The sequence below is a fragment of the Oryctolagus cuniculus genome, chromosome 11, assembly GCF_964237555.1.
Source record: "Oryctolagus cuniculus chromosome 11, mOryCun1.1, whole genome shotgun sequence".
Taxonomy (NCBI): domain Eukaryota; kingdom Metazoa; phylum Chordata; class Mammalia; order Lagomorpha; family Leporidae; genus Oryctolagus; species Oryctolagus cuniculus.
In genome coordinates, this window is record NC_091442.1 from 23374513 (window position 1) to 23402043 (window position 27531).

Here is a 27531-nt window from a genome sequence, read left to right on the forward strand (position 1 = left end):
CAGGGCTCAAACCCGCTCCACAATGCCAGCCCTCATTGTATATATTTTAATTCATCTTTTTCTAGTCCACTTCACAGAGAATACATACAGATAGCGATACTGTCTCAAATTTATGTGTATATACCTTGTACTCATTCATTCATATGTGGTTATATATATACTGTATATTTAATGAAAACGGAATTACATTATTCATAATATGTGTAACTTTTTACCTCCCACTTAATATGTCAGGAACAGTTTTTTGTCCTTAAATAATTTTCCACAAACATGCATTTTCATGACTGCAAATGGCTGTGTAAGGATCTAGCTATCTAATGTTGCTAGGCATGGAAGTCTTCTACTTATACTAGTGTAAATAAAATACTTTGATATCCTTTTATGTAATTAGAGCTCTGTAAAAAGATTCATTTCCGGGGCCAATGCTGTGGTATAACAGGGGAAGCTACCACCTGCAGCTCCGGCTTCCAAAATGGGCACCAGTTAGAGTCCTGGCTGCTCCACTTCCTATCTAGCTCCCTGCTAATGTGCCTGGGAAAGCAATGGAAAATGGCCCAAGCACTTGGTTTCCTGCTACCCACATGGGAGACCCAGAAGAAACTCCTGGTTCCTAGCTTCGGCCTGGCCCACCCCAGCCATTGTGGCCATTTTGGGAGTGAACCAGCAGATGGAAGATCTCTTTCTCTGTAACTCTGCCTTTCAAATAAATAAATAAACCTTTTTAAAAAATATTTATTTATTTGTTTATTTGAAAGAGTTACACAAAGGAGAGGCAGAGAGAGAGAGAATCTTCCATCCGATGGTTCACTCCCCAGTTGGCCGCAATGGCCAGAGCTGCGCTGATCCGAAGCCAGGAGCCAGGAGCTTCCTCTGGGTCTTCCATGCAGGTGCAGGGGCCCAAGGACCTGGGCCATCTTCCACTGTCCTCCCAGGCCATAGCAGAGAGCTGGATCGGAAGTGGAACAGCCAGGTCTCAAACCGGCACCCATATGGGATGCCAGCACTTCAGGCCAGGGCGTTAACTGGCTGTGTCACAGCGCCAGCCTTGAGTTAGTAACAATTTTAAAACTTATTAGCACATCCTTCATGTCTATAAAAAATTACAGTCTCCAAAATATTTTAATTTTTTTAAAGATTTTATTTATTTGAGGCAGAGTTACAGACAGAGGGAGAAGCAGAAAGAAAGGTCTTCCATCAGCTGGTTCACTCCCCAAATGGCCACTGCAGCAACTGGAGCTGGGCCAGGCCAAAGCCAGGAGCCAGGAGCTTCCTCCAGGTCTCCCATGTGGGTGCAGGAGCCCAAGCAATTGGGCCATCTTCTACTGCTTTCCAAGGCCATAAGCAGAGAACTGGATGGGAAGAAGAGCAGCTGGGACAGGAATTGGCACCCATATGGAATGTCAGCACTGCAGGCAGAGACTTAGCCTTCTATGCCACAGCACCAGCTCCAAGATTTTAATTTTTGAAAGGGAATATTATTCCCTTAAGAAAATGAATAAAGAAGTTTAGAGACTTTTGTTCCTAAATCTTTGTTTTTTCAGGTGTTTTTCAACAAGTTCATCAGCAATATGCTTTTAGTATCTTATTTTTATTAACAAGCTAGATTCAATTTTTTAAATTTTATTTTTATTTTATTCTATTTGAAAGGCAGAGAGAGATCTTCCATCTGCTTGGTTCACTCGAAATGCCTGCAACAGCTAGAGTTAAGCCGGTTCAAAGCCAGGATCCTGCAACTCAGTGTGTGTCTCCCACATGGGTGACAAAGATCCAAGTACTTGAGCAAACACTTGCGGCCTCTCGTGGTACACATAGCAGGAAGCTGGAATTGGAAGCAGAACTGGAACTCAAACCCAGGCACTTTGACATGGGATGTGTGTCCCAAGTAGTATCCTAACATTCATCCCCCAAGACTCACTTTTACATTCTCAGTGATATAGTAGGTAATAGTGCTCATTGTCCCAAGGTAAAATATTTTCTTTCTACAATGACTGTGTAGTTCTTAATCTTCTACCTTATGAATGAGACCCCAACTAACAAGCCCCTTTAATATGACTCGATTCCCTAACCTTCTTGGAAACCTTGTGCTTTATCAGCAGTGAGCCCAAAGAGATAGTTGAGAAGTCCAAAACCCCTTCCCGGAGAAACTCTCGAACTGAAGAACCGACTGTGGTTTCTGAAAGTGTGGAAAATGGACATCGTAAACGATCGTCTCGACCTGCTTCAGCCTCCAGCTCTACTAAAGGTTAGTGGTGGGACGTGGGCGCCATTTCTAGCACAAATAGAGGAACAGGATGCTGATCACAGCAACAGAGGACTTTGTCCTTCAGCTTTGCTGCTCTTCCTTCAGTCTCGTAAGTTACTTGGACTTCTCCTTTGCTCCTTTACCTCGGTATTTTGTGTGCCAATACAAGGGCATCAAGCACTTCTGGAAAAAGAGATTCCACTTTAAATTCATGATCACCCACTTCAGATAGGTCCAGCCGTCTTTCTGTTTCTGTAGTTAAGTCTCTTTCCTACTCTCTACTCTTTTTAAACCTTTGGCCACTACTTTGTCTCCTTCTTCTTGGTAGAACCCCTCACTTCACAGAGAAAATGGAACTCTCTCAATTTCCCACTACCAGGACATAATTCTACCAGTGTCCTCTTCTGCACAGATAGCTCCTGCTAAAATAGAGCAGGACACTTTCAAGTCCAAGGCCAGTTCTTCCACCTGTGCTTTTGATCCCATCCTGTCTGACCTTTTCAAGAACTCACACTTTTAGGGCCAGCACTGTGGCACAGCAGTTTAAACTGCTACCTGTGATGCTGGCATCCCATGTGTGCCAGTTCAAGTCTTGGCTGCTCCACTTCTGATCTAACTTTCTTCTTTTTTTCTTTATTTTTCTTTTTTTTAAAGATTTAATTGTTGCCGGTGCCACAGCTCACTAGGCTAATCCTCCGCCTTGCGGCGCCGGCCGACCGGGTCCTAGTCCCGGTCGGGGCGCCGGATTTTGTCCCGGTTGCCCCTCTTCCAGGCCAGCTCTCTGCTGTGGCCAGGGAGTGCAGTGGAGGATGGCCCAAGTGTTTGGGCCCTGCACCCCATGGGAGACCAGGAGAAGCACCTGGCTCCTGCCATCGGATCAGTGCGGTGCATCGGCCGCAGCGCGCCGGCCGCGGCGGCCATTGGAGGGTGAACCAACGGCAAAGGAAGACCTTTCTCTCTGTCTCTCTCCCTCACTGTCCACTCTGCCTGTCAGGAAAAAAAAAAAAAAAAAAAAAAAAAAAGATTGTTTATTTAAAAGGCAGAGTTACAAAGGGGCAGAGGCAGAGAAAGGAGTCTTCTTCCTCTGGTTCACGCCCCAAATGACTGCGATAGCCAGAACTGTACCAATCCAAAGCCAGGAGCCAGGTGCTTCTTTCGGGTCTCTCACACAGGTGCAGGGGCCCAAATACTTGGGACATCATCTACTGCTTTCCCAGGCTGTAACAGAGAGCTGGATTGGAAGTGGAGCAGCTGGGCTCAAACCAGTACCCATATGGGATGCAGGCACTACAGGCAATGGTTTTACCCACGATGCCACAGCACCAGCCCCCCAGCTCCCTTCAGATACTTCTAAGAAAGCAATGGAAGATGGCCCAAGTGCTCTGGCTCCTGCTACCCATGTGGAGTACCTGGATATGGAGTTCCTGCCTCCTGGCTCCTGGCTTTGGCCTGGCCCATCCCTGGACGTTGTGGCCATTTAAGGAGTGAACCAGCAGATTGGAGATTCTCTCTCTCTCTCTAACTCTGCATTTCAAATAAATAAATCTTTAAAAAAAAGAATTTTCACTCTTTGTTTTCTCTTTTCTGTTGACTGTTGTCCCCTTTTGGAATTAACTCTTTCTGTGGTTTCTGTGACCCAGAACTTCAGTCATTTCCTGCTTTCTCTCTGACTGTGCTTTGTCAGTCTCTGTGTCCCACCATTAGATGTTGGCCTTCCTCAAACTTGGACCATTAATTGCCTTTTCTCTTCAACTTATATTTTCTACTTAACTGACATCATTCATGCCCCCTCTTCTTTAGTTGTAGCCTTTCACAGATGACTTGGAAATTGTATTTCTAGTACAGATGGCCAGAGATCTTAGATGACTGCTTGCCCATCCTTAGTAGAACTCAACATGTCTGAAACCAAACTGGTGATTTCTGACTGCAGTATTCACTCTTTGTCAGCATATGGCACCACCATCAGTCCACTAAGCAAGTCCTCTCCCTCACCCTCATCAAATTTATCACCAAAGCTGATGATACTGTCTCAGGTGGCCCCAATCTACTCACCTCTAATCAATCTTCACTGCTACCCACCGTCTTAAAACCCTTCAATGATTTACTACCTTAACTACCATTTCAGTATAAAAGCTTCAGCTGGCCTCAGGTCTTGTGTGGTCTGGCCCTTGTCATCCTCTCTTGGCCTCATCTCCGCCCTCTCGGCAGCTCAGACATGCTCTCTCATCCCTGTCACTGCACGGCCTGTGCATTGTTACAGCTGTCAGAGGGTGGGCTCTTCCCTCTTGCCACCTCTCTTCTTTTTAACTGTCCACTCTTCCTCCTTATCCTAGCTCAGCTGTCACGGCTATGGGAAACCATAGCACCAGGTTCTTCTCCTTCGCAACCCCACATCTCTTAACTTTATGCCTATTTGTGTGGTAGGTAAGTCATATGTGCACTGTGTCAGAGCAGGAGCTCATGTCTGGTTTTCCCACCACTGTATCCCTGGTACCAGTATGATACCTCATACAGAGAAGTATCTAGCAGTAATTATTAAATGAGTAACTATCTATCAAACATATATTAAGTACTTGATAGGTACCAACCCTGGGAATATAATAGTGAAAAGACAGTGTGTGTCTTTACCCCATTGAAAGACAAACCCTGACCGTGTTTTCAATGTATGATAGTAAAATTGCATGGTACCCTAAGAATCTATGGCTGGGATCCTTGCTTTTCTGCCAGGTCAGAGAAGCCTTTGTGGAGAAAATGTTGTTTGAGCTGAGACTTGAAAAACAAGAAGGCATTAACCAGGCTATGAGGATTGCGTGGAATATTCTAGGCAAAAGGTACAGCGTGTTCAAAGGCCCAGATCTGAGGAAATGCACTGAGCTTGAGTAGCTCAGTTTGGACAAGAGCTGGGATCCTAGCCAAGACCTTTATCAGCCAGAATGCTGAGAGCTGGTCAAGTTCCACTGGAATGCCAACTTCAAGACTAGGGCTTCTGGTATACCAATATCAGACACCAGACACTGGCCTGAGGACTCAGCTGTTTTTGACAGGTCATGTTTCTGGGCAGGATTGTCATGATGGCTCACAAGACTCTGCAGTAGTGAGACACAGGTCTGCAGGTCATATACAGGTAAAACAGAGGTGTACAAAGTAACACTGCCTTACCTCAGCCTGCTGGGAGAGTGGGACAGGAAGGGAGGCCTTCTTTCTTGTCCAGGCATGCTGTGTACACCACAGGCAGAATCCTCTTAGATGGGCTAGGTGTTGTGGCATAGCAGATTGACACTGCTTAGGACACCCTCATCCCGTATTGGAGTCCTGGTTCAAGTCCAAGATACTCTGCTTCTAATCCAGCCTCTTGCTAAAGCACTGGGGAAGGCAGCAGATAATGGCTCAAGGACCTAGTTTCCCTGCCACCCATGTAGAAGACCTGGATGGAGTTCCTGGCTTTTAGCTTCTGCCTGGCCCAGCCCCAGCTATTGCAGGCATTTGGAGAGTGAACCAGTGAATAGAACATATCTCTCTTTCTCTCTCTCTGTCTCTCCCTCCCTCATTCCCTCTCTTCCTCATTCCCTCTCTCCCTCTCTCTCTCTCTCTCTGCCCCCCCCTCCCTCATCACTCTGCCTTTTGAATAAATAAATTTTTTAAAAATAAAAGAATCTTCTTAGATATTCTCACTATTATTGCTGAAATGAAGGCAACAACTTTCTTCCTCCTCCCTAGGAATCCATCCCTTAAGAGAAACTTCTTTGGAAGGAAGCAAGCCTTGCAGTCTATGAAAATACTAAACTTAGACCGTGACAGGGAAGGTTCCTGGAGTTTATGGGGAAAATCTGCTTCCCCACATTTCTGCATGTTCTTGTATTCCCTCATTTTCCCAAAGGATTAAGATCTTTGCTGTACAATGTGGTTTGTGGTATCTTTTTTTTTGTTTTTTAAGATTTTATTTATTTGAGAGGTAGAGTTACAGACAGAGAGAAGGAGAGACAGAGAGAGGGTCTTCCATATGTTGGTTCACTCCCCAAATGGCCACAATGGCTGGAGCTGAGCCAATCCAAAGCCAGGAGCTAGGAGATTCCTTTGGGTCTCCCACGTGTGTGCAGGGGCCCAAGCACTTAGACCATCTTCTATTGCTTTCCCAGGCCATAAGCACAGAGCTGGGTTGGAAGAGGAGCAGCCGGGATGTGAATTGGCACCCATATGGGATATAGGCACTACAGGTGGAGGCTTAGCCTCCTATACCATAGCGCCAGCCCCAAGTGTATACGAAATCTTTTTTTTTTTTTTTAAAGATTTATTTTATTTATTTGAAAGAGTTACAGGGAGAAGTGGAGACAGAGAGAGAGGTCTTCCATCCACTGGTTCACTCCCCAAATGGCCACAACGGCCGGAGTTGAGCCAATCTGAAACCAGGAGCCAGGAGCTTCTTCTGGGTCTCCCACGTAGATGCAGGGGCCCAAAGACTTGGGCCATCCTCTGCTGCTTTCCCAGGCACACTAGCAGGGAACTGGATTTGAAGTGGAGCAGCCAGGACTTGAACCAGTACTCGTATGGGATACCAGCGCTGCAGATCAGGGCTTTAACCCTCTGCACCGCAGTGCTGGCCCCATGTGTGATATCTTTAAAACAGAAAAGAAGTATTGACCTTTAGAGGTGTCACACCAGGTTTCTGGAACCTGGACCAGAGCCTCAAGGTCCTAAAGGTATCATTTACAGTGTACTCTAATTAATCTTACGGGCAGCTGGGACAGTTACAAGTCGCTCAAATTAGAGCTCTTTGCAGAGACCTGTCAGCCAATAAAAGATAGAAGATTGGAATCTGCTTTGCCTGTACTCTTAAATTCGTGGTTCCAAGGTATTAGTAATCCTGGTGGGATGCCTATCTCATCCATGTTTTGCACTTGACTTAGAAGAAGCAGCCACAATTCTCTAAGTTGAAATGAGTGCCATAGCTCTTTTGGTTTTTAAGTGTTAGAGTTCCTGGATCCAAATTAAATAATAAATATATACATTATTCTATATTGTATCCCAAAAATGCTGTATTGTTTCCAAAAAGTCATAAAATAGCTTATTGGAGATTTTGTGTCCAATTTCTCTCTCCCACTGCAATACCCCATTGCCGTGTTCCCTATACCTGCTGCTACAGGCTCCCTTGACTAAAATCTATCTTACCATCTTTAAAAAAATAACTTACTGTGATTGTGCTTGAACCATAAGCATAAAGTGATCACAGAATATCAAGCTGACCTCTAAAATTTATGCATCTCAGACTTGGAGATGTGTGTTGTGGTCAGTATCTTAAACACAGAGTATCTTCCTGCAGAATCAATACTTTCTAAATTTTTAGAAGAAAACGGACTTTTTCCTATTCACACTTAAGATTTTGGTCAAATGTGTGCCAATAAAACTGAAAACAATCTGCATTTTCCTAAAAAATCTAGACAGCTGAGCAATATGAGAAGTTTATAATGAGAAACATTGTTACTTTTGTCTTGTTAGGGAACCAGGGACATTAACTATGCTCCAGCTATGAAAGTGGAGTTTGCTTACATCATGCTGGCCAAGGCCCGCCTGACTGGAGCAGATGGGAAGGGTGATTTCTGGGCAGGTCCAGGGAGTCCCACACAGTGTGTTGGTCACTCTCTGTTTGGTTGTTTGGGTATTTTCCCCCACTTTTGTTTATTTGTGTGTTTATTTGAGACACAGATAAACGAGAGAAAGAGCACCCTATCTGTTGGTTCATTCCCCATATGCCTGCAACAGCTGGGGTTGGGTTGGTTCACTCCCTAAAAGCCTACAACAACCCGAGGCTGAGCTGAGCCAAAGCTGGAAGCCGAGAACTCCATCCAGGTTTCCCACAGAGGTGGCAGGAACCCAATTACTTGAGGCATTACTGCTGTCTCCCAGGTCTGCATTAGCAGGAAGTTGGAATTGAGAGCCAGAACCAGGTATCAAACCGAAGTGCTCAGATATAGGACACAGACCTTTTAACTGTGAGGCTAAAATGCCTGCCCCTTCTCCCTGCTTTTAATTACAGACACAAAAATTGCTCCCAAAAATCAGTGAGCCTCTTTTTTGAGACACTTGATCAGGTTTGTTGTTTACAAACATGCAGATGAATAGTTGTACCTCCTGACATGATGAATTCACCATTATTAGAGAAATAATTTTTCAATCGTTACCTTTGTTAATACTCTTCTATTTATAGTTTTTATATGGTATTTCTCAACTGGGAGAAAGGACCAATACTTAAAAATATGAAATTCAGCCGGCACCGTGGCTCACTTGGCTAATCCTCCGCCTGCGGTGCCCGCACCCCGGGTTCTAGTCCCAGTTGGGGCTCTGGATTCTGTCCCGGTTGCTCTTCTTCCAGTCCAGCTCTCTGCTGTGGCCCGGGAGTGCAGAGGAGGATGGCCCAAGTGCTTGGGCCCTGTACCCCATGGGAGACCAGGAGGAGGCTCCTGGCTTTGGATCGACCCAGTGCACCACCCATAGCGGCCACTTGAGGGGTGAACCAATGGAAAAGAAAGACCTCTCTCTCTCTCTCTCTCTCACTCTGCCTGTCAAAAAGAAAGAAATTCAAAGCATAAATTTGCACCCAGAGAAAGTATGTTAATAGAAGGGAAGTTCACAGCAACCAAGACCACTGGTAGCTGTGGATATCTTGGGTAGGCCCTCAGGTGCCTCAGACAGCTCAGTGGGTGAGTGCCATACCCTTCATGCAGCCAGTGACTTGAGAAACGACTATCTAAAAAACTGCTGGATATACAATGTACTTATTTAAACCAAACATGTTATTGCAAAATGCAAATGAGCATAATTAGATACATCTTGTAGGGGAAATCCCTGAACAATGACAGCCTGAAACTGTACTCTTGTAGTATCATTTAGAATCCAGCTATGCAAATTTTGAAACTTTCCAGAATTTTTTACAATTACATAGACATTTTAAGTAGAAGTAGTAAGAGCACACAAAGTGAGTAAGAGCAAGACAGTTTCTAAAATTTGGAAGGTAAAGCCCATAGGATTTTTTTTTTTTTTTTAAATTCAAGAGGCGGCCGGCGTCGCGGCTCAACAGGCTAATCCTCCACCTTGCGGCGCCAGCACCCCGGGTTCTAGTCCCGGTTGGGGCTCCGGATTCTGTCCCGGTTGCCCCTCTTCCAGGCCAGCCCTCTGCTGTGGCCCAGGAGTGCAGTGGAGGATGGCCTAAGTGCTTGGGCCCTGCACCTGCATGGGAGACCAGGAGAAGCACCTGGCCCCTGGCTTCGGATCAGCACGGTGCCCCGGCCGCGGCGGCCATTGGAGGGTGAACCAACGGCAAAGGAAGACCTTTCTCTCTGTCTCTCTCTCACTGTCCACTCTGCCTGTCAAAAATAAAAATAAATAAATAAATAAAATTTAAATTCAAGAGGCAGAGAGACAGAGACGGAGCTCACATCCTCTGAGTCATTTCTCAGATACCTCCAGTGGCCCAGCCAGGCTGAAGTCAGGAGCTGGAAATTCAATCCAAGTATCCCATGTGGGTGGCATTTGAGCCAACACCTGCTGTCCCAGGGTGTTCATTGATAGGAAGCTAGAATTGGGAGCCTGAACTGGGAATCACACCCATGTGCTTTAGAATGGGATTTGAGCATTTTAACTGGCATCTTGACTATAGGACATGCCCACCTCTAACCTTATCTTTTAATTTCATTTCCCTCAGATTTTCGTAGAACCCTCAAATAAATATATATACCCACCAGAATGACCATTACTGACCCAGTTCTTTACCAGCTACTTGGTTCTGAAACATGAATATAAATTATCTGACAGTACTACTAGTCTTTGAATTGTTTGTATATTTGTGAAGACACTAACTTTGTCAGATCTTTAAGGATTAAAAAGCTGAAGAAAATTTTAGCAGTTATGTTGCGGGGGATGGTTGTTATTAGTTGTTTTGGTTTTGTTTTTATAGGCAGAGTGGACAGTGAGAGAGAGAGAGAGAAAGGTCTTCCTTTTGCCATTGGTTCACTCTCCAGTGGCTGGCGCGCTGCGGCCGGCGCATCACGCTGATCCGAAGGCAGGAGCCAGGTGTTTCTCCTGGTCTCCCATGTGGGTGCAGGGCCCAAGGACTTGGGCCATCCTCCACTGCACTCCCAGGCCATAGCAGAGAGCTGGCCTGGAAGAGGGGCAGCCGGGACAGAATCCAGCGTTCTGACCAGGACTAGAACCTGGTGTGCCGGTGCCGTAAGGCAGAGGATTAGCCTATTGAGCCACGGCGCCAGTGTTAGTCTTTTAATTTGGGCAGTGCAGTGGTGATTGTGGGCAATGGGAGGATTATCCACAGATAGGCCAGACAGCCTTCAGGAACTGTACCAGAACATGTGTGCTAACTGTGCCATTGGGCACTCCGACATGTGGGCATGCCAACACTTCCCCACAATGCTTTGCCTCTCGATTCTCTCATTGTGTTCATTGGAGTGGTTGAGCAGTCTCGTTTTGAAGGTAGCACAAAATTGAGCCACAGAAATTTTAAAACTCATCTTTTTGGACTTAAGAATGAAAAGTGACTTTGCTCTGTGACCCAGATTTGCTACATTTAGCTGAGGAAGACGACAGAGACTGTAAAATTAGTTTAAAATGTGTATTTCCCCCCTTGGAACTATAAAAGCATATCTTTCACCACTGCTCCCCCTGCCCCAGTATCCGAAAGGTGATTTTCCTTGTCTGTTTCCAGCAGGGATCCGTTGTTTTCTGGAAGCCCCCTCATTGATTCATCCCTGAGGAGCCTGCCAGTGCACTGGGCGCTCAGCAGCACTGACAGATGGGAACAGGCGAGGAAGGAGGGGGAGCCTTAGTGGCTTTGCTTCTCTGTCTACTCCCTGCCTCGTTCCCAGCCACGTGCAAGTTTCTCAGACTCATCACTTCATCTTCCATATCAAAAACAAGTTTCCAAAGCTGACCCAATTAATGGATATTTTTCTAAGAATAAAGACTGCCAAGATAAAATCCTTTATCTTTTTTAGTAGAAATGACAAGTTTTGCTACAGTGAAAATGAAGCTAAGAGGGCAAGACATAAACAGTTAAATTATAGGGAGTGTCATGGGCTGTGTGAACCTCTTAGTTCATTTATATAAATTAAAATAACACCATTACCAACATCCTGTCAGATTAACTCCTCTGACTAGTAAGACTGATGGGTTAGATCAGAGGTGGGTCTTACCACATGACAGGCAATATGACCTCCCAGTAAGAAGATGCACAAGTATGCCTTGATTTCAAAAGCTGTTGCACCAGGGACCAGCATTGTAGAGCAGCAAGTTAAGCCACCACTTGTGATGCCAGCACACCATATCAGAGTGCCGGTTTGAGCCACGGCTACTCTGCTTCCGTTCCGGCTCCCTGCTAGTGCATCTGGAAAGGCAGCAGAAGATGGCCCAGGTACTTGGACCCCTGCTGCCCATGTAGGGCTCTAAGGTAGAATTCCTGACTTCAGCTTGGCCCAAGCCCTGACTGTTGCAGCCACCTGGGGAGTGAACCTGCGGATGAAAGATCACCCTCCTCTTTCCTCTCCCTCTCTCTTTCAAATAAATTTTTAAAAATTTTTTTGAATAAAAGAAACACTTTTACATTCCACTTCCCATGAACTTTTTGAATTACCCTTGCATATATTGAAATGTCCACCAACAGAAACCTAAAAATACTGTACAGGTCACCTCTGGGAAAGTCATATAGGCCTATTCCTTGGCAGTAACAGAGTAATATAATTTTTGCTTTTTGCATCTACATATTTTAGGGGCCTGGGTTCTCAAAATATTATGACAGAAGAAAAGGTACCTAAAATATTGAACTTAACATATACCATCAGAAAATTCAGCCTGGAGCAGGTGTTGGGCACAGCAGTTAAGTCGTTGCTAGGGATGCCCGCATCCCATATCAGAGTGCTTCGTGCAAGTTCCGACTCCTGCACTTGCATGCATCCTGGGAGACTGGGCAGGTACCATCTCAGGTACTTAGGCTTCTGTCACCCCAGCTCTGACCTGGTCCAACTCGGGTCGTTACAGGCATTTGGGGGCTGAACCAGCAGATAGAAGGGCAATCTCTTTCCCCTTCCTTTCTCTCTCTCTCTCTCTCTCTCTCTCTCTCTCTCTCTCTCTGCCTTTCAAATAAAATGAGAAAAAAAAAGTTCAGCCTACTTTCTTAGAGATGAGATAAATAAATCTGCTTCTATTAACAGAAAGAAGCATGTTTTCCTTGTTTGATGAGAAATATTTTTTAAATTTTTTTCACTGTAGAACAGCATGAAAAATAACCATGACTTTTTAAAGTCAGTAGAGTATGAAGTGGGCATTTAGCCTAGTGGTTAAGATGTGAGTCCCACATCAGAGAACCGAGTTAATTCCCAACTCCAGCTCCGGATTCCAGCTTCCTGCCAGTTTAGACCCTGCAAGGCAGCAGGTGATGGGTTACTGCCTCCCACGTGGGAGAACCAGGTTGCATTTCTTGCTCTCAGCTCCGCCCCCTGCATCCCACTCCCAACCCCAGCCATTGTGTCCTTTGAGGAATAAACAAAGGGATAGGGGAGCTCATCCTCTCCTTTTCTCTCTTTCCCTCTCCTCTCTTTCTCACTCTGCCTTTCAAGTAAATAAATAAATGTTTCTTTAAAAAAATTTGAGATCTTAAAGAAATGTTTACATTTGGAGAGCTTTAAGCTATTCATTATACTCTGCCATAAAAGAACTTTGTGTGAAGCTTTTGAGAAATATGGTCTAAATATGGGATAAAATTAAATTGATTGACTTAAACATCGATAGTACAAGAGAAATGAAAGGAATGAAAGCACAGTGCTTCCCTTTTGGCCACTGTGACCCTGTTATGCATCACCCAGGGTTTCCCTGAGGGAGACCAGGCCATTGCTCGTCCTTCATGTGTGTCCTTGCCTGGATGCGTCCGTAGCTTAGCTGCACCTGGCTAGGCCACTGTTGACACTTGCTGACCAAAGTCCATGGGCATGTTGATTCGTGACTTTGACATAGTATGACAAAACAGAGTTCCTTACTTCAAAACAATGGCTTGGGGGCAGGCCTTTAGCACAGGGGTTACGATGCCACTAGGAACATCCATGTCCCATTTCAAAGTGCCTGAGTTCGAGCCCTGGCTCTGCTTCTGATTCCAGCTTCCTGCTAATATATACCCTGGGAGGCAGCAGGTGCTGGTTCAAATAACTGGATCTCTGCTACCCACGTGGGATACCTGGGATTGAGTTCCCAGCTCCTGGCTTTGGCCTGGTTCGGACATAGCTGTTGTGGATATTTTGGGAGTGAACCAGCATGGAAGATATCTCTGTGTCTTGCTTGCTCATGCTTTCTCTCTCTCCCACTCTGTCGCTCAAAAACAAAACAAAACAAAAAAACCTTGGCTGCAAAAGGGTTCCAAAGGCTGGTTTTCCTAGCTGATTTACTCACATGTGGCATCATTCATTGATTTCTCATCAAATGTACCATCATTTTTATCTATCCACACTGTTCTGGTTGATGGGAACCGGTGAGACAGATCATGGGGTCAGTTGTGCAACTTAAAAGGCTCTCTCCACTCCACTTTTCTCACCAGTATTGCATTTCTTCACTTGCTAGGCCCTAGTGAGCCACAGTCTCTTCTCACCAAGCCTGTGACACCCTCTGCACTGAGTGCCCCTTAGATGGATTCAGAGTCTAAAAGGGTTAGGTTCCTGCTCGCTGTTGTGGACGGCCTTAGGGCATTGCTGTAAAGAGTTGCCTCAAGGGGCCAGCGCTGTGGCATAGCGGGTAAGGCCGCCACCGCAGTGCCGGCATCCCATATGGGCGCCGGTTTGAGTCCCGGCTGCTCCACTTCTGATCCAGCTCTCTGCTATGGCCTGGGAAAACAGTAGAAGATGGCCCAAGTCTTTGGGCCCCTGCACCCATATGGGAAACCCAGAAGAGGCTCCTGGCTCCTGGCTTCAGATCGGCACAGCTCCGGTCATTGAGGCCATTTGGGGAGTGAACCAGAGGATGGAAGACCTCCCTCCCTCCCTCCCTCCCTCCCTCTCTCTCTCTCTCTCTCTCTGCCTCTCCGCCTCTCCGCCTCTCCTCTCTGTGTAGCTCTTTCAAATAAATAAATAAATCTTAAAAAAAAAAAAAAAAAAAAAAAAAAAAGCTGCTTCAGCTGAACAGGTCCCTTCTTTCTCTCCACAGATGTAACCAGTGCGGTGCAATCTAAGCGAAGAAAATCCAAGTAAACAAGCTGGACGGCGACTTGATACTTGTAAATGTGTGTGAATTTTACAAAGAGCAACTTTGAGCTGTGACTTTTTTAAATCCATTTCTGTACAGTTAGTCCTTTTAATAATGTGGCCCTTTTCCTAGTCCCTGCAGCCTGTTTCATAAAGTGCAATGGGGGAAAGCAGGGTTGTTGAGCCCTTTTGGTGTTGCAAGATGAAGTTCAAGGTTTCTAAAATGTTGCCATGTATTGTGAGGAGCTAATACCATTATAAATGTTATTAGTTTTCACATTTCCTAAGCAGCCTAGAGTACAGGGTGAGCATTTTTAGGTCTTTTAATGATGTATTGTGCTGTGGAAGTGTACTGTGTGTGAATAGCAGTAGTGGGGGCAAAAGCAATCTTCTCATTTGGAAACGTTGTAAATAATTTTATTATATAGTGTTTTGGATGTATTTGTTGTAGAAATGGACCAGTGAATAAAGAGAATCTAAGGATTTGTACAATGTGAAATACTGAATGTGTTCAATAAATGTCATTGTCATAGAACATAAAGCTATGTTATTGATAAGGGGTTATTGGGTGAGCAAGCCCTCTGGACTGGACCATAAATTAGTAAACACCGCCTTCTTTGAGCGTTAGATTCCCATCCGGTCCCATTGCACCTGAGCTGCTCACCTGGCAAGTTGAGGAAAATGCACACACTTGCTCTTCAGCTTACTCTTGCCTTTGAAAAACTAGCCCTATTCAGCACAGTACAGGTAGTGTGGTATATCTTGGTCTAATTTCTTTTGGTTGCAAATAACAAAATCAATTTAGAGCATCAAAGGTCACAGGGGTTTTTTTAGGGACCAGAAGCTGTCAGCAACGCAGATGGGACCTGTTCTCCCCATTATAAGTCTGCTTCTGCGTGTACATAATTGATTGCTCCAAAACAACTGTGTTTTACATCGGCTCCGTTCAGGAGCTAGGCAAGGCTGATCGGCAGGACTGTGCCAGCGTCAAGATGCTAGCTCAGGTAGGTCAGGTCTCCACCTTTAGTCTGTTTCTGTGTTTAGATGGGGCAGCTCTCAGATTAAAATGGGTCATTTTGTGGGAAAGACTTGAGACATTCACAGTATCCTACTCTTTGCCCTGTTTATCAAGTGCACTGTACCTAGAGGTGATTCCTCATCAGCATGCCTAGGATTTTCCTGTTCCTAGTTCAATTCTTACTTAAATTTGTACAGAATCCAAAATAATCTGCTCTGTCCCTCTCCTCCCCCAACCTTCAGAGAACTTCAGTGCCTTAGCGCCCTGTCCTTGTCTCAGCCTGGGCTGCAGCCTCCTGCTGTTGCCTCTAGGACTAGACTTATACAAGGAATCCTCAGAAAGTTCATGGAAAATTAACATTTAAAAAATTATGCCGGTGCCGTGGCTCACTAGGCTAATCCTCCGCCTTGCGGCGCCGGCACACCAGGTTCTAGTCCCGGTCGGGGCGCCGGATTCTGTCCCGGTTGCCCCTCTTCCAGGCCAGCTCTCTGCTATGGCCCGGGAGTGCAGTGGAGGATGGCCCAAGTCCTTGGGCCCTGCACCTGCATGGGAGACCAGGAAAAGCACCTGGCTCCTGGCTTTAGATCAGCGTGATACGCCAGCCGCAGCACGCCAGCCACGGAAGCCATTGGAGGGTGAACCAACGGCAAAGGAAGACCTTTCTCTCTCTCTCTCTCACTGTCCACTCTGCCTGTCAAAAAAAAATTATGCATAGATTTCAAAAACTTTGCAAAGGGCCAGCGTTGTGGTATAGCCAGTAAAGCTGCCACTTTGATGCTGGCATCCCATATTGGTGCCAGTTCATGTCCTGGCTGTTCACTTCCAATCCAGCTCCCTGCTGGTGGCCTAGGAAAAGCAGTGGAAGATGGCCCAAGTATTTAGGCCCCTGCCGCCTACATGGGAGACCCAGATGAAGCACTTGGCCTAGCACTGGCCATGGTAGCCATCTTGGAGAACCAGCGGATGGAAGAGCTCTGTGTCTGTCTTTGTAACTCTTTCAAAATAAATCTTTCCAAGAACTTTCTGCACCAAAATAACCACTTCTAAATACATTTTCTCCAATGAGCTTTTTGAGGTGCCTTTCATCCCTTCCCCTGCAGCGGCTCCTCGCCCTTGCCATAAGCTAACACCTGAGACCGGAAGGGTGAGCTGGTGACTGTCTCCCATGCTCTTATTTTTATCTCTGTTTCATCTGTCTTAATATCTTTGTGTCTTGTATTCTAAGGATCCTCTAAACCTAGTTATTTATGAGTCACACCACACACTGTCTGGCCGTGTTCCCAGTAAATCCTGTCTACCCTCTTCCTCGTATGACACACACACCAGAACCAAAGGCGCTAAGTAACGCCCTGTGCCACAACTGTGCTTGAGATCATTCAGACTGTAATTCAACTCAGGCAGAAAGCACAGTGTGCTTTAAATAGATTTTTATTTGTTTTTCTTTATATTAATTTTTTTTCTCCCGTAGAGGAACAGCATTACAGTCTAACAATCAGAATCCTGTTACACACATACACAGGCATGCCACATGACCAGGTCGAGGTGGTTGTGTCCTTGAGTCTGTCGACACATCACAACGTGGTCAACCAAAGTCTCCTCATTTCAGCCAGTCTCAACACAAAATACCCAACAGGGATGCACTCAGCTTGGTTCCACTTGGAACTTGGTGTCAGGGTAAGAGGGAGAGTATTAGAAATGGGCTGTAGTGTGTCTGCATTCAGTCCCCTCACGTAAAGCCCACATGGAGCTGGGGAAGCGTCCAAGAGCTCTAGTGGGGTCCCTGTTGCACCGAAGACATCATGGGTCAGAACAAGTTGATCAGAGGGTTCCAGGCATGGGGCTGGGGAGCAGGCATACTCCAAAACAGCACCAAACTGCACTCATACACACGAGGTGCCCTGCTGGGGCTAGGCTGGCAAAGGCTAGAAAGTGACAGCTTGAGGGAACCACTCACCTAGTGAAGAACAGCTGGAAGTCACCCTTTAATGTAGCTGGGACTCACTCTAGAAAGAAGGGTCTCCGACATCCTTAGTTTTGGCAAAGTGCTGGTATGTTAACACTAATACTCACAAACGGATACAGACTTCTCCAGGGTCTCTGAAAACACCAGTCAGCACAGACTCTAACCCCTCCTGTCTAAGGTTGCATAGGACTTTGAATTCTGGTTCCCTCGTGTATTCAAGTTCTGTGGTTAAGAAAACAAAATCCTGAAGCATGCTCAAGGTGAAAGGCACATACACAGTCAATACAGTATGACAAGGTCTGATGCTTCAGGAGTCAGACTAGCAGGAGACCAAGTAGTGTGGGTTCTTAGAAATCTACACACAATTAAAATATTGCCACACTCAGATGCTACAGAATCTAGAGGAAAGTACAAAAAAGTATGACCCTTGCAACCAGCCAGGTGGGTGGCTGGAAGGTTCTAGAACTACAGGAGCCTCCATCCAGAAGGACCTTTCAATATTTGAGCCAAATGCTGGAGAACTCGAGCTCTTCCCCCACCAGAAGGATCATGGGCACCATCTAGGACTGAGCCTAGGCCCCAGCTGGCAGTGAGAGTAGGCAAGAAGAGCTGGAGTTTGAGCTCTTGGAAGGGCTGAAATCCCAACCTGGCTGTGAAGTGGCCAAGGGATAGCTGGAAGAATACAAGTGGTGAGGCTCTAACTGGAGGACAGTTTATGGAGAGGAGCTAGAGGAGCCCCGAGGGGCTGCTGTGGGGACTCTGAGCTGCTTTTTCTTTCAGTGTGGCTTATTCTCTGGAATAGGAGACCCAACAGGGCTTCCTCTCCCCATCCCAGTATCCACAGGCCCCTCCCTTCCCCACACCCCCACCTGAGGCCTGGAGCTGTAGTCAGGGAGGGCAGCTGTCTTTGCCCTCATGGGAATGCAGAGTTTTCTCCAAGCTTCCTTGGAAACTTGGAATTGGGGTGCGGGGCTAGACCTATGTTCTTATGTAACAGGAAGTCTTCAGAGTTTCAAAGACTAAAGAGCACACACGAGAAAAGGACAGCGAGGAAGAGGAAGTGGGAAGCAACTCAGGGCATCCCAAGAGGCTGTTGCTGGTGTCTGAGCCCAAAATTCAGTGCCATCGTGAGGAGGCACTGGGTGCCCAGTCCCCTCCGTCTCACCCAGAGATGCAGGTTCCTTCTCTGGGTGCTTACTGGTGAAGAGGGGAGGGGGAGCTATCGGGCACCCATGTCTCCCCAGCAGCCTGGAAAGGAAGAGAGGCCCCCTTGAAGGTCCTGACTCTGGAGGGGGACAGCCTGGGGTGGGGGTGGGGGCCTTCGAGCCTCCTTCCGGGAGTGTATAATAGCCATACTGAGGGGTGTGAAACACAAGGCCCGAGGCAAGATGAAGGCCAAGCTGTCAGTCTTGGGATGACTCCACCCCACAGCTTGTATCCTCCTTATCCTGGAGGGGAGGGGTGTCGACCCTCCCCATGCCCAGAAGCCTTCAGGCCTGCATCTCCCCTACACAAGTTCTAGCACCTTGGGCGTGTTTAACAGATGGCCAGAATCGCAGGGCCTTTGCCCAGCTTCTACTCCTGTGGAGGCACAGCAGGGGTAGGGAGGCAGGGTACTGACTGAGCCCTGCAGAGGGCGGATCTCAGGAAAGGATCTGACAGGTGGGGTTACAGGAAAGGAAGTGGGGGCGGACTCCAGGCTCTAGCCCGGGAGCAGGGCTTGACCTCTCTGAGCAAGCACAGTGCCAGCTCCCCCAGTGCCCTGCTCCCCACACCTTGGCAACCTGTCCGTCCTGTCAGCGTCTCCGTAGGCTGCCTCTGTCCCTCGACTCCCTCCACCTTCTCCCTCTGGCGCACATCTCACAGTCCTCTTCCACATACTTTGCCGTCCTGGGCCTAAGCAGCTCCAAGGAGCCCAGTCCCCCAGGGCCAAGGGAAGGGGGAAGACTAGAAGCAAACCCTGGGCCTGAGTCCCTACTGGAGGTCAAGGCCAGCTGCCCGCACCACACAGGTCATCAGAGCTGGCCTCAGGGTCCCCTCCCTTTATGCACTTGGGAGGGAATTACTGGGAATGAATAATAAGGGGACAGGAGTGAGGGTAATGCCAGACGTGTGAAAGGGTGAGCCATGTAAGGTGGGAGGTGACTGTGGGCCCGGGAGTGGAAGAGGCTGAGAAAAAGGGGTGGGCCAGGACGGGAAGGGTGCAGGGAAGGCCAGGGATGCAGACTGGACAAGGAAAGACGGACGGAGAGTCAGGTGCTGGGCGTGGGGACGGGGGCAGGAGGCTGAGCGGACTTGGGGCGGATTCGAGGGTCAGAGATGGGGAAGCCAAGGGGGTCCAGGAAGGAAGGGCTAGCACCCCACTCACACACTTGAAGGAGGGAGGTCACGGTGCCTAGACCGAGACTGGCCGTGGCCGCCCCTCGAGCAGCGCACTGGCTGCGGCGGAGGGGCCCGAGGCGGGGCAGGAGAGGGCAAGGGGTCCGTGGCGTGGCCGGCGGACGTTCAGTAGTTGAACTGGCGCTGGCACGGTTGGTAGACGAAGCTGCCCTGGTGCTTGGGCCGGCGCGGACGGCTCTCTCGGGCGCGGTTCTGCCGCTGCACCACCTTGGCGCTCAGCGCATGGCGCTCGGCCCGCTGTCGGGCCCGCTGCAGCCGCCGCGCCTGGCCCGCCTTCTCCAGCAGCACGGCCCGCGCTGGCAGAGGAGCGGCGGCGTGGTGCAGGGCCCGGGGCTCGCGGCGGGCGGGCGCCAGCTCCCTGCAGGGACAAGCAGGGCTCTGTAGGGGAAGACGCCATCTCCCTCCCTGTCTTCCGCTCCGAGTGGGTGCCAGTCCTTCCCCCAAGCTAAGCGGGCTCTAGTCCCAGGGGAAAGCCCAGCGCCCCAGCCCCAGCCCGCAGAAGCCCCACCCCCGCGGTGCTTCGGCCTTGCCCCCTCGAGCCTGCAAGCCCCGCCCAAGCTCCTCGGGCGAGGCGCTCCCAAGCCCCTGCCCAGAGCACGAGGCCACGCCCCCGAGGCCACGCCCCTCCTCTAGCTAAGCTCCCAGGCTCCGCCCCCGACCCGCTCACCCGTCACTAAGGTCGCCGTCAGGCAGGGCAGCGTCTGGGTGCGGGGAAGGGGGCCCAGGCTCCAGCATTATGGTGCTGCCGGTGACGTAAACGGACATGCTGGGGTGCTCGATGAGGAGGTCCTCCAGGGGGCTGCTCTGGAGGCGGGCGGGCCCGAGGCCAGGCCCCTCTGCAGTAAAACAGGCGGGAGGGGTAACAAACCAGCTCTCGTCCATCAAGGAGGGTGCGGGCGGAGGGCGGCCCGCGGGGGCAGGAGTGGCCCCTGGAGCCGCGTAGCTGTCTAGGGGGCGCGGGAGGGGGAGCCATGCGGAGGAGGGGGCAGCAGCGGGGACAGGACGCACACACACCGGACACAGGGGGGCGGGGAGAGAAAGTACATCGTTAGTCAGACCGGCAGCCCCGACCCCCGCGCCCCCCGGGGGCACCCACTTGCTGCCCTGGGGGTCGTGAGGGCTGCGCCGCCACTGGACAGGGACAGCGCAGGCTTGCGTGGGGAGCGGCTGTGTGACCCGCCTCCAGCCTCGCTACTTCAGCATCCATCCCCACCCACCCGTGTCCAGGGGGCTCCAGGGCACTCCACAGCCCCCAAGCAGCTCCCTTCCCTTCTGCCGCTTGGCCATTGCCATGGCGAGCCCGGGAGTCAGAATCCGGATCCTCGACTCAGGCCTCACCCGGCAGGTCAATGATAAGCCAGCCGTCCACCTCATCCTCCTCCGAGACGAAGGCGCGGGGGCACTCGGAGTCTTCAGGGGGTGGGGGGGCGCCGAAGAAGAGGCTGGTGAGGCGCTGGAACATCGTGGGGCGTGGGGCGTGGACCGGCCTCACGGGGGCGCCCTACGGCAGGGCAAAACCTGGGAATCAGAGAGAGGAGTCAGCCGCCGCAGACCGAAGTCCACCCCACTCCTGGCCTGGGACAGAGGGCAGGGGCCGTCAGTCAGTCGTAGCCCCCAGAGCCGCGAGCACAGTACAGGAAGCACGTGTGTGCTTTCTGCATTCAAACTCGGGCTTTTGAGTCTTTTGTGTGACCTTGAAAAATGACTTATCTGGATTTAGTTTTCTCACTTGTCAAATGACAACAATAATGGCATCCCACTTGGGGCCCTTATAAGAATTAAATGAGCTAAGTATTGATAAAGCACTTAGAACAGTGCCTAGGCACACACTAAGCACTCAATAAGCCAGCTGGTTTTTAAATTGCATTTTTTTAAATTAATTAATTAGAGAGGCAGACACGGAGACACACAGAGAAATCTCCCATCCACTGGTTCGCTATCTAAATGCTTACAACCGGCGGGAGCCAGGAACTCCATCCAAGCCTCCTAGGTGGCGGCAGGGACCCAACTACTTGAGCCATTACCTGCTACCTGCCTGGTAGAATCAGTAGCAGAAGCTGGACTTGAATCCAGGTACTGCGATGTGGGATATGTTCCAAGGTACATCTTAGCCACTAGGGCAAATGCCCCAAACTATTCATTACCACAGCTTGCTTTGGGAACATGAAAGGAGTGGTCCATATGACCAGGCTGTCAGAGACATCCAAGCAGGCCCGTGAAGAGTCAACAGGAGTTCTCCAGGCAGGGAGCGAGTGCTCATATTGTGGTTGTTTACAATCATAACATAGCTACCATTCATGAGCCAGGCACTGTACTGTGTAGCTTTACCTGTATCACCTCATTCAACCCCCATAACTAGATATAGAAGTGTAGATAGTAAACTACCAACCCCTCTTTTACAAGTGAAGAAGGCTCAGAGAGGTACGGCAACTCGCCACGAGAATCATATCTAGTAAGGGACAGAGGTGGGATTTGAACCCATGCACTCCGATTCAGAGGCAGCACCCATAATCACTATCTCCATTTGCCTTTGATGTCTCTGAATTGGACATTTTTAATGTGGTGACCAGAGGTCATAGTCCACGAGTATTTTTCCTGGGAAGAACAACCTTGGTTTTCATATAATTTCCTAAATAGCATCCTTGACTCCAGAGATTAAGAACCACGACTGAAGCTTGTGTGGTTTGAAAAGTGCCGGCGAGCAGAAACCCCACAGAACTGCTTCTGTCTCACCATGCGATTGGGCAAGCCTGGGTTGTGACTGTCAGATGAGGTGTGAAGACTCTATCCCCATAGGCCCTCCTGGCTCCTGCTCTGAGCACCCTCCCTGGCTAGGAGGCGGAAGATCAGGTTGCCTGGCCCTAGGGGAGACAGCAGGTCAGTGGGAGCTGATGGCAGAGGGAGGGAGCCAGCAGATCCCACGAGGCATTAAGGATGAGCCCTAAGGGTCAGACCAGGACTCAAGCACTCAACCAGTCCTTCCCTGGGCAAAGATGTGGGAGTCCCCTGCTCCAGTAGGGGTGACACCACCCCGGTGGTGGGTGCAGATCTGCTCCCAGTCCATCTCACAGTCTGAGGATCAGACAGACGACACAAGTCTTTCAGAACAGTGGCAGGGCAGACCTAGCCCAGGTCCCTGAGTACCCTGTCCAGAATGCTCACAGTCAGCAAACAAGCCCCAAGAATTTAATGATGCAGGGAGGACAGGGGAGGTCAGACAGTGACTTCGATCCTGTCACTGACCCTCTACCCCGCTGCAGAAGAGCTGGGGTTCCTGGCACCAAGATTCAGCACAGATTTACCAGAGCACCCACTGTGTGTCAGAGCCTGCAGTGCAGCTCCTCAGCACACACTGAGGTCAGGGTGGCTCAGGGGAGACGCTTCCTGCCCCAGGTCCTGCAGCAAGTCAGTGACAGGTCAGGAGCGACAGCAGCACTAGCCAGCCAGTGCCCGCCCCCTCTCCTGACCACTAGCCGAGCCTCTTGGATTTTCTTTCCCAGCCCTGCCAGCTTCCTGGTTCTCAGATTCCCAGCTCTGCTCCAGGGAGAATCATTCCCCTTTAATAACCACAGCAGCTGTGCCCAGAATAGCACTTGAGCCCTAAGCCACCTCTACCCCGGCCCATCTTGAGCAAAGCCCAGGGTGGGACGGGGCTCCGGTGGCACCTCCAGGCGCATCCTCTTGGGAAGTCAGAGGCTTCTGTTAGCCCTGCGAGTCGAGAGAAAGGTGGCGGAAAGCCTGCAATCACCAGCAGTTGCCAGGGTCCTGTCCTTCCTGCTGACAACCCTGGGAGTCAGCGAGGCGATGAAGGGCCAGTTCAGAGAGCCCTCACCCCACCCTCCACCCCCCACCCAACCAACATTAGCCCAGAGACACCCTGACGGCCAGTGGTCAGAGCAGCTGGGAAGCAGCTGGGACTCTATCATAGAGAGGGGACAGACGGGGTCAGGGCCACAAAAGGGGACCCTGTCCCCAGAGGTTTCCTGGACAAAGACCCAGGAGTGAGGCGAGCTGGGCGCCCTATAGGAGAAGCTCCCCAGCGGGAGGGTGGGCAGCAGGTAACTAACTGGTGCTGAGCACCCACCACCCACTGTGTCTGCCCGTGGATAACGCACCTGTCACTCTAACTGGACATGTGGTCTCGAGTAAGCCACCTCCCCTCAGTCTCCCCTCCCACGAAATGGGGTCTGAGACCCTTCCTTTGGTGGCTGGCACTGACGTCAGCCGAGCGCAGCACACCAGTCAGGGATTAGGAGGATGTTTAGTCCCTGAGGGGCGGAGCCTGGAGCGGGGACAGAGGGGATTCCGCCACCATCTGGTGCCGTCCCCAACCACCTGGAGTCCGAGCCCGCCCCGAGTCCCCGACAACCCCCCAGCCCAGCAGCGCCGTCCGACCCCCGGCAGGTAGCAAGAAGAAAAGTTGGGGGTCAGAGACCCGATGGCAGCCCTCAAGTTAGCCCAGGAAACTGCCGAGACCCCCTCCCCGGCTCGCTTGCCTGTCGGCGTCCCTCACCCAAGCTCCGGCCCTGACACAGCGCCCACCGGGTCACCGGAGGACAGGCGACCCAATCTGGGGGAAAGGGGCGGGGCTGGCCTTGGTGACGTCTCAATGTCATATGTAAATACGAAGACGTCACGGTCTACTGGGCGTGCGGCAGCCAATCGGGAGCCGGGAACGCTGCCCCCGCGGCCGCCGGCGGAGACAGACAAAGGCCGGGACGCGGGGGGCGCAGGGCGTGTCCCGGGGCGCCAGGAGCCCCCTGATCCTAATCGGTAGGGACTCACCTGGGCACCTGCGCGGTGCAGCGGGCGGGGCGGTGCTGAGGTAGTTGTGCGGCGGGGGCGTCCCAGGGCTCGACGGCGGCTCACAGGCCGGGCTGCATCGCGGGCGGCGGGCGGGGAGGCGGCGGCGGCGGCGGGCGCTCGGAGCTGCGGCGCTCGCCCACGGGGCTGGAAGCCTGTGCGGCCGCTGCGGCGCGGCTCACGGCACAAATTGGAACGTTCAAACAGCTGATTGTGACGTCACAAAGGGGCCGCCCGCCTCGCGTCACGGCCGGCGCCCCGGCGACCAATCCCAGGCTGCGGGTCCCCCCCCTCGGCCCGCCCCCGCCGCGGCTCGCCGGCTGCTGTGCAGCGGCTCGGGCGAGCATGCGAGCGGTGCTCGGAGCCCCGGGGGCCCGGGACAGGCCGCTTCCGGTAGCTAGGAACCCCCCCGCCCGTGAGGACGGCCCCCCTGCTTGCCCCGGGTGACCTTGATCTCGCACTGCTAACGCGGGTCGCCGCGCCTTCCCCCCCTCCCTCTGCGCTCGCGTCCTTGGCCTGCACCCTGTGTCCAAGTCCCCGGAGCTGCGCTCGTCCTGGACTCCACGCCGCGTCCGTGCCCCTCCACGCCCCACGCTGCCCCCACGCCCTGCTCGCCCCCTGCGTCCCTGGTTTCCCACTCCCTCTGCCTCAGCTGAGCAAGACGGGGAGGAGGGGCTGTCCCCTTTCTCCGCTCCTGCGGAGCTCCTGGGCAGGTAGTAGGACTTGGAGAGGAATTGTTGACTTAGCGCCCGGGCTGGGCTGGTGCGTTTGCACACGCTGTTTGATCCACGTTGCCTCTAGGGCTGGGTTGACGTATGGAGACGACGAGACTCACACATCTCACTGTTACTGTGTGAATTCACACGCCGTTATGCACTAGCGGTCATTACCACAGGCACACCACCAGCAGACCCCGACCACTTCCTGTGAACCAGACACTGTGGCGTGGTGCTTGAACTTCACAGCAACCCCGCAGAGTGGGTATTTTACACTTAAGGAAACAAACTCAGAGAGCATAAGTGACTTCCCGGAGTAAGTAGGCTATAGTCAACACCAGAGTCAGGACGTGAACCCCGGGGCCTGTGTAGCTGGTAAAGAGATGCCACTTCGAGTCCTGGCTGCTCCCCTTTCAGTCCAACTCCCTGCTATGGCCTGGGAAAAGTAGCGGAAGATGGCCCAACTGCTTGGGCCCTGGCTGCACTCATGGGAGACCAGGCTCTTGGCTTCAGCCTGGCCCAGGCCTGGCCATTGTGGCCATCTGGGGGGTAAACCAGAGGATGGAAGATCTCTGTTTCTCTCTCCCTCTCTGTGTAACTCTTTCAAATAAATAAATTCTTTAAATACACACACACACAAGATTCGAACCTATAGCTTCTGGCCCTGGCCGTCTTCAATCTCTCCATGCACCAGGTGATCTAAACCCCAGAATGTGTCAACCCCCCCCCCCCCACCACCACCAGAGATCTGAGTTCGAGGCCTAACTGTGTCCCCGATTGGCTGTGTGAAATCTGACAAGTCCCATTCCTCCCTGGGGCTGAGTTTCTGTCCCAGCTTCCTTCCAGAATGGACACTACGGTCTCCAAGCCCTCCACCCTCGGGATCCTGCCAGGGCCAGACGCCAGGCCCTACCTCTTCCAGTGGCCTGGGAGATGCCTGGGGAGAGACCACGCGTACAGACCCTCGGCTCCCCAGGGTCCCCTCTCAGTGGAGCAGAGCTGCTGGGGAAGGGTCAGGCCCAGGGGGAGCTACTCCAGAGGTCAGTGCTGTGGGGAGAAAAACCCCGGCCCCGCCTGGCGTGGCACTTCTGAGGGACACCGCAGCCCTGGCATGTGGGAAAGGGGCCCTGGAAGTGCCACCCAGAGGCTCCCACGGGAAGGGGAGTGGCCTTGTGTTCCTAGGAGTGACGTCCCCGCGTGTCCTCATCCCTGCAACCCTGAGCCTCTGCCCACCACGGCCACTTCCTGCTAACCTCCTGCCTTCCTTTGACCTCCTTGTTGATTGAACCTGGATAATCGCTAACTGAGCTCTCCTGTCTCACTGTTTTGCCACTCTCAGATGCCCTGTGGCTCGCAAAGCCACCCGCGGCTAACAGCATTGGAGGCTTTCTGTGATCCAGAGGCAGATCTCTCAGGCGTCACCTCCCCTTCTCTGCATGCCTCACGCTGCGGCCACTCTAGCGTCCCCTGCCTGGACTGCCCTCTTCAGGCCCCTCGGAAAGCCAGGCCTCCCCGCGCATAGGACCACTCACCCCTGCTTCCTCGCTGTAGCCCTCCTGGCCTTACTGTGCCGGCCGCCCTCTATTTGTTCAATGAACAGAGATGACAACCATGTGTGTGTGTGTGTGTGTGTCCTCCCCAGTGGATGGGGGCATTCTAGTGGCAGGATCTTTGTCCATCTGCTCCTCCCACCCAGCCCAGTGTGGCCTGGCACAAAGTGCACTCGAATCCGAGGCTCAGCACTGCTGCCTGACGCTCGGGAGAGGTGGCTGCTCCAGGGCTCTGCGCGGCCGCCTGCTCTGGGGCAGGCAGTGTTCGCTCACACCATTTGTGTGAGCAGGTGCCTGGCGTGCATCTCGCACCCCAAGAGACCTGGATCTTGTTCCCAGCACCAGCTCACTCCCAGAGGTCAGAGGTCAAATGGCAGTCATCCATGTCTCCGGAGCATCAAGGGTATCTGTGGGAATTTGGGAGGGAGGGGATGAGAGCCCGGAAGAGTCCCCTCTTGAAACCCCTGGGACTCCTCCCACCTCTCCACTGAGATTATTAGAGGTGGAGGATACCTCAGGGCCCAACTTATTCAGCTCCCCTCAATTTCATCAGTGGGGAAACAGGCACACAGAAGCCCAGAGAGGTCAAGATACTTGCTTAGAATCCCACACCAC

General features: G+C 51.1%; 2 protein-coding genes and 1 long non-coding RNA gene across 30 annotated transcripts in view; 2 read left to right on the forward strand and 1 right to left on the reverse strand.

Annotated features, from left to right (window-relative positions):
* NCOA6 (nuclear receptor coactivator 6) overlaps positions 1-15001 on the forward strand; it is a 104188-nt gene extending 89187 nt beyond the window's left edge. For 18 of the 25 annotated variants that reach the window (XR_011379932.1, XR_011379934.1, XM_070051909.1 and 15 more), the window contains 2 exons: positions 2094-2242; positions 14429-15001. Coding sequence is in view for 20 of the 25 variants with exons in the window: in XM_070051909.1 (XP_069908010.1) it covers positions 2094-2242; positions 14429-14472 (193 nt within the window). In the remaining 5 variants the exon portion in view is untranslated. The remainder of the gene's footprint in view (positions 1-2093; positions 2243-14428) is intronic. The other 7 variants (XR_011379935.1, XR_011379936.1, XR_011379933.1 and 4 more) reach the window with 1 other exon arrangement.
* Positions 15002-16894: 1893 nt separating this feature from the next.
* TP53INP2 (tumor protein p53 inducible nuclear protein 2) lies at positions 16895-24867 on the reverse strand. Of its 4 annotated transcripts, none has more exons than XM_070051952.1 (4): positions 24633-24867; positions 21186-21365; positions 20515-20683; positions 16895-20205 (listed from the first exon to the last, which is right to left on the reverse strand). In XM_070051952.1, exons 2-4 carry the CDS (start codon positions 21307-21309, stop codon positions 19953-19955), a joined length of 546 nt encoding a protein of 181 aa, XP_069908053.1. In that variant the 5' UTR covers positions 21310-21365; positions 24633-24867; the 3' UTR covers positions 16895-19952. The 4 variants fall into 4 exon arrangements, with proteins under 4 accessions (XP_069908053.1, XP_069908050.1, XP_069908052.1 ...); XM_070051949.1 differs by having other exon boundaries at positions 20515-20794; positions 24633-24861; XM_070051951.1 differs by lacking the exon at positions 24633-24867 and adding an exon at positions 24361-24446 and having other exon boundaries at positions 20515-20794.
* Positions 24475-26978, forward strand: LOC138844315 (uncharacterized). The gene is made up of 2 exons (XR_011379942.1): positions 24475-24620; positions 26706-26978. It is a non-coding gene; the product is annotated as an uncharacterized lncRNA (long non-coding RNA).
* The last annotated feature ends 553 nt before the right edge of the window (positions 26979-27531 follow it).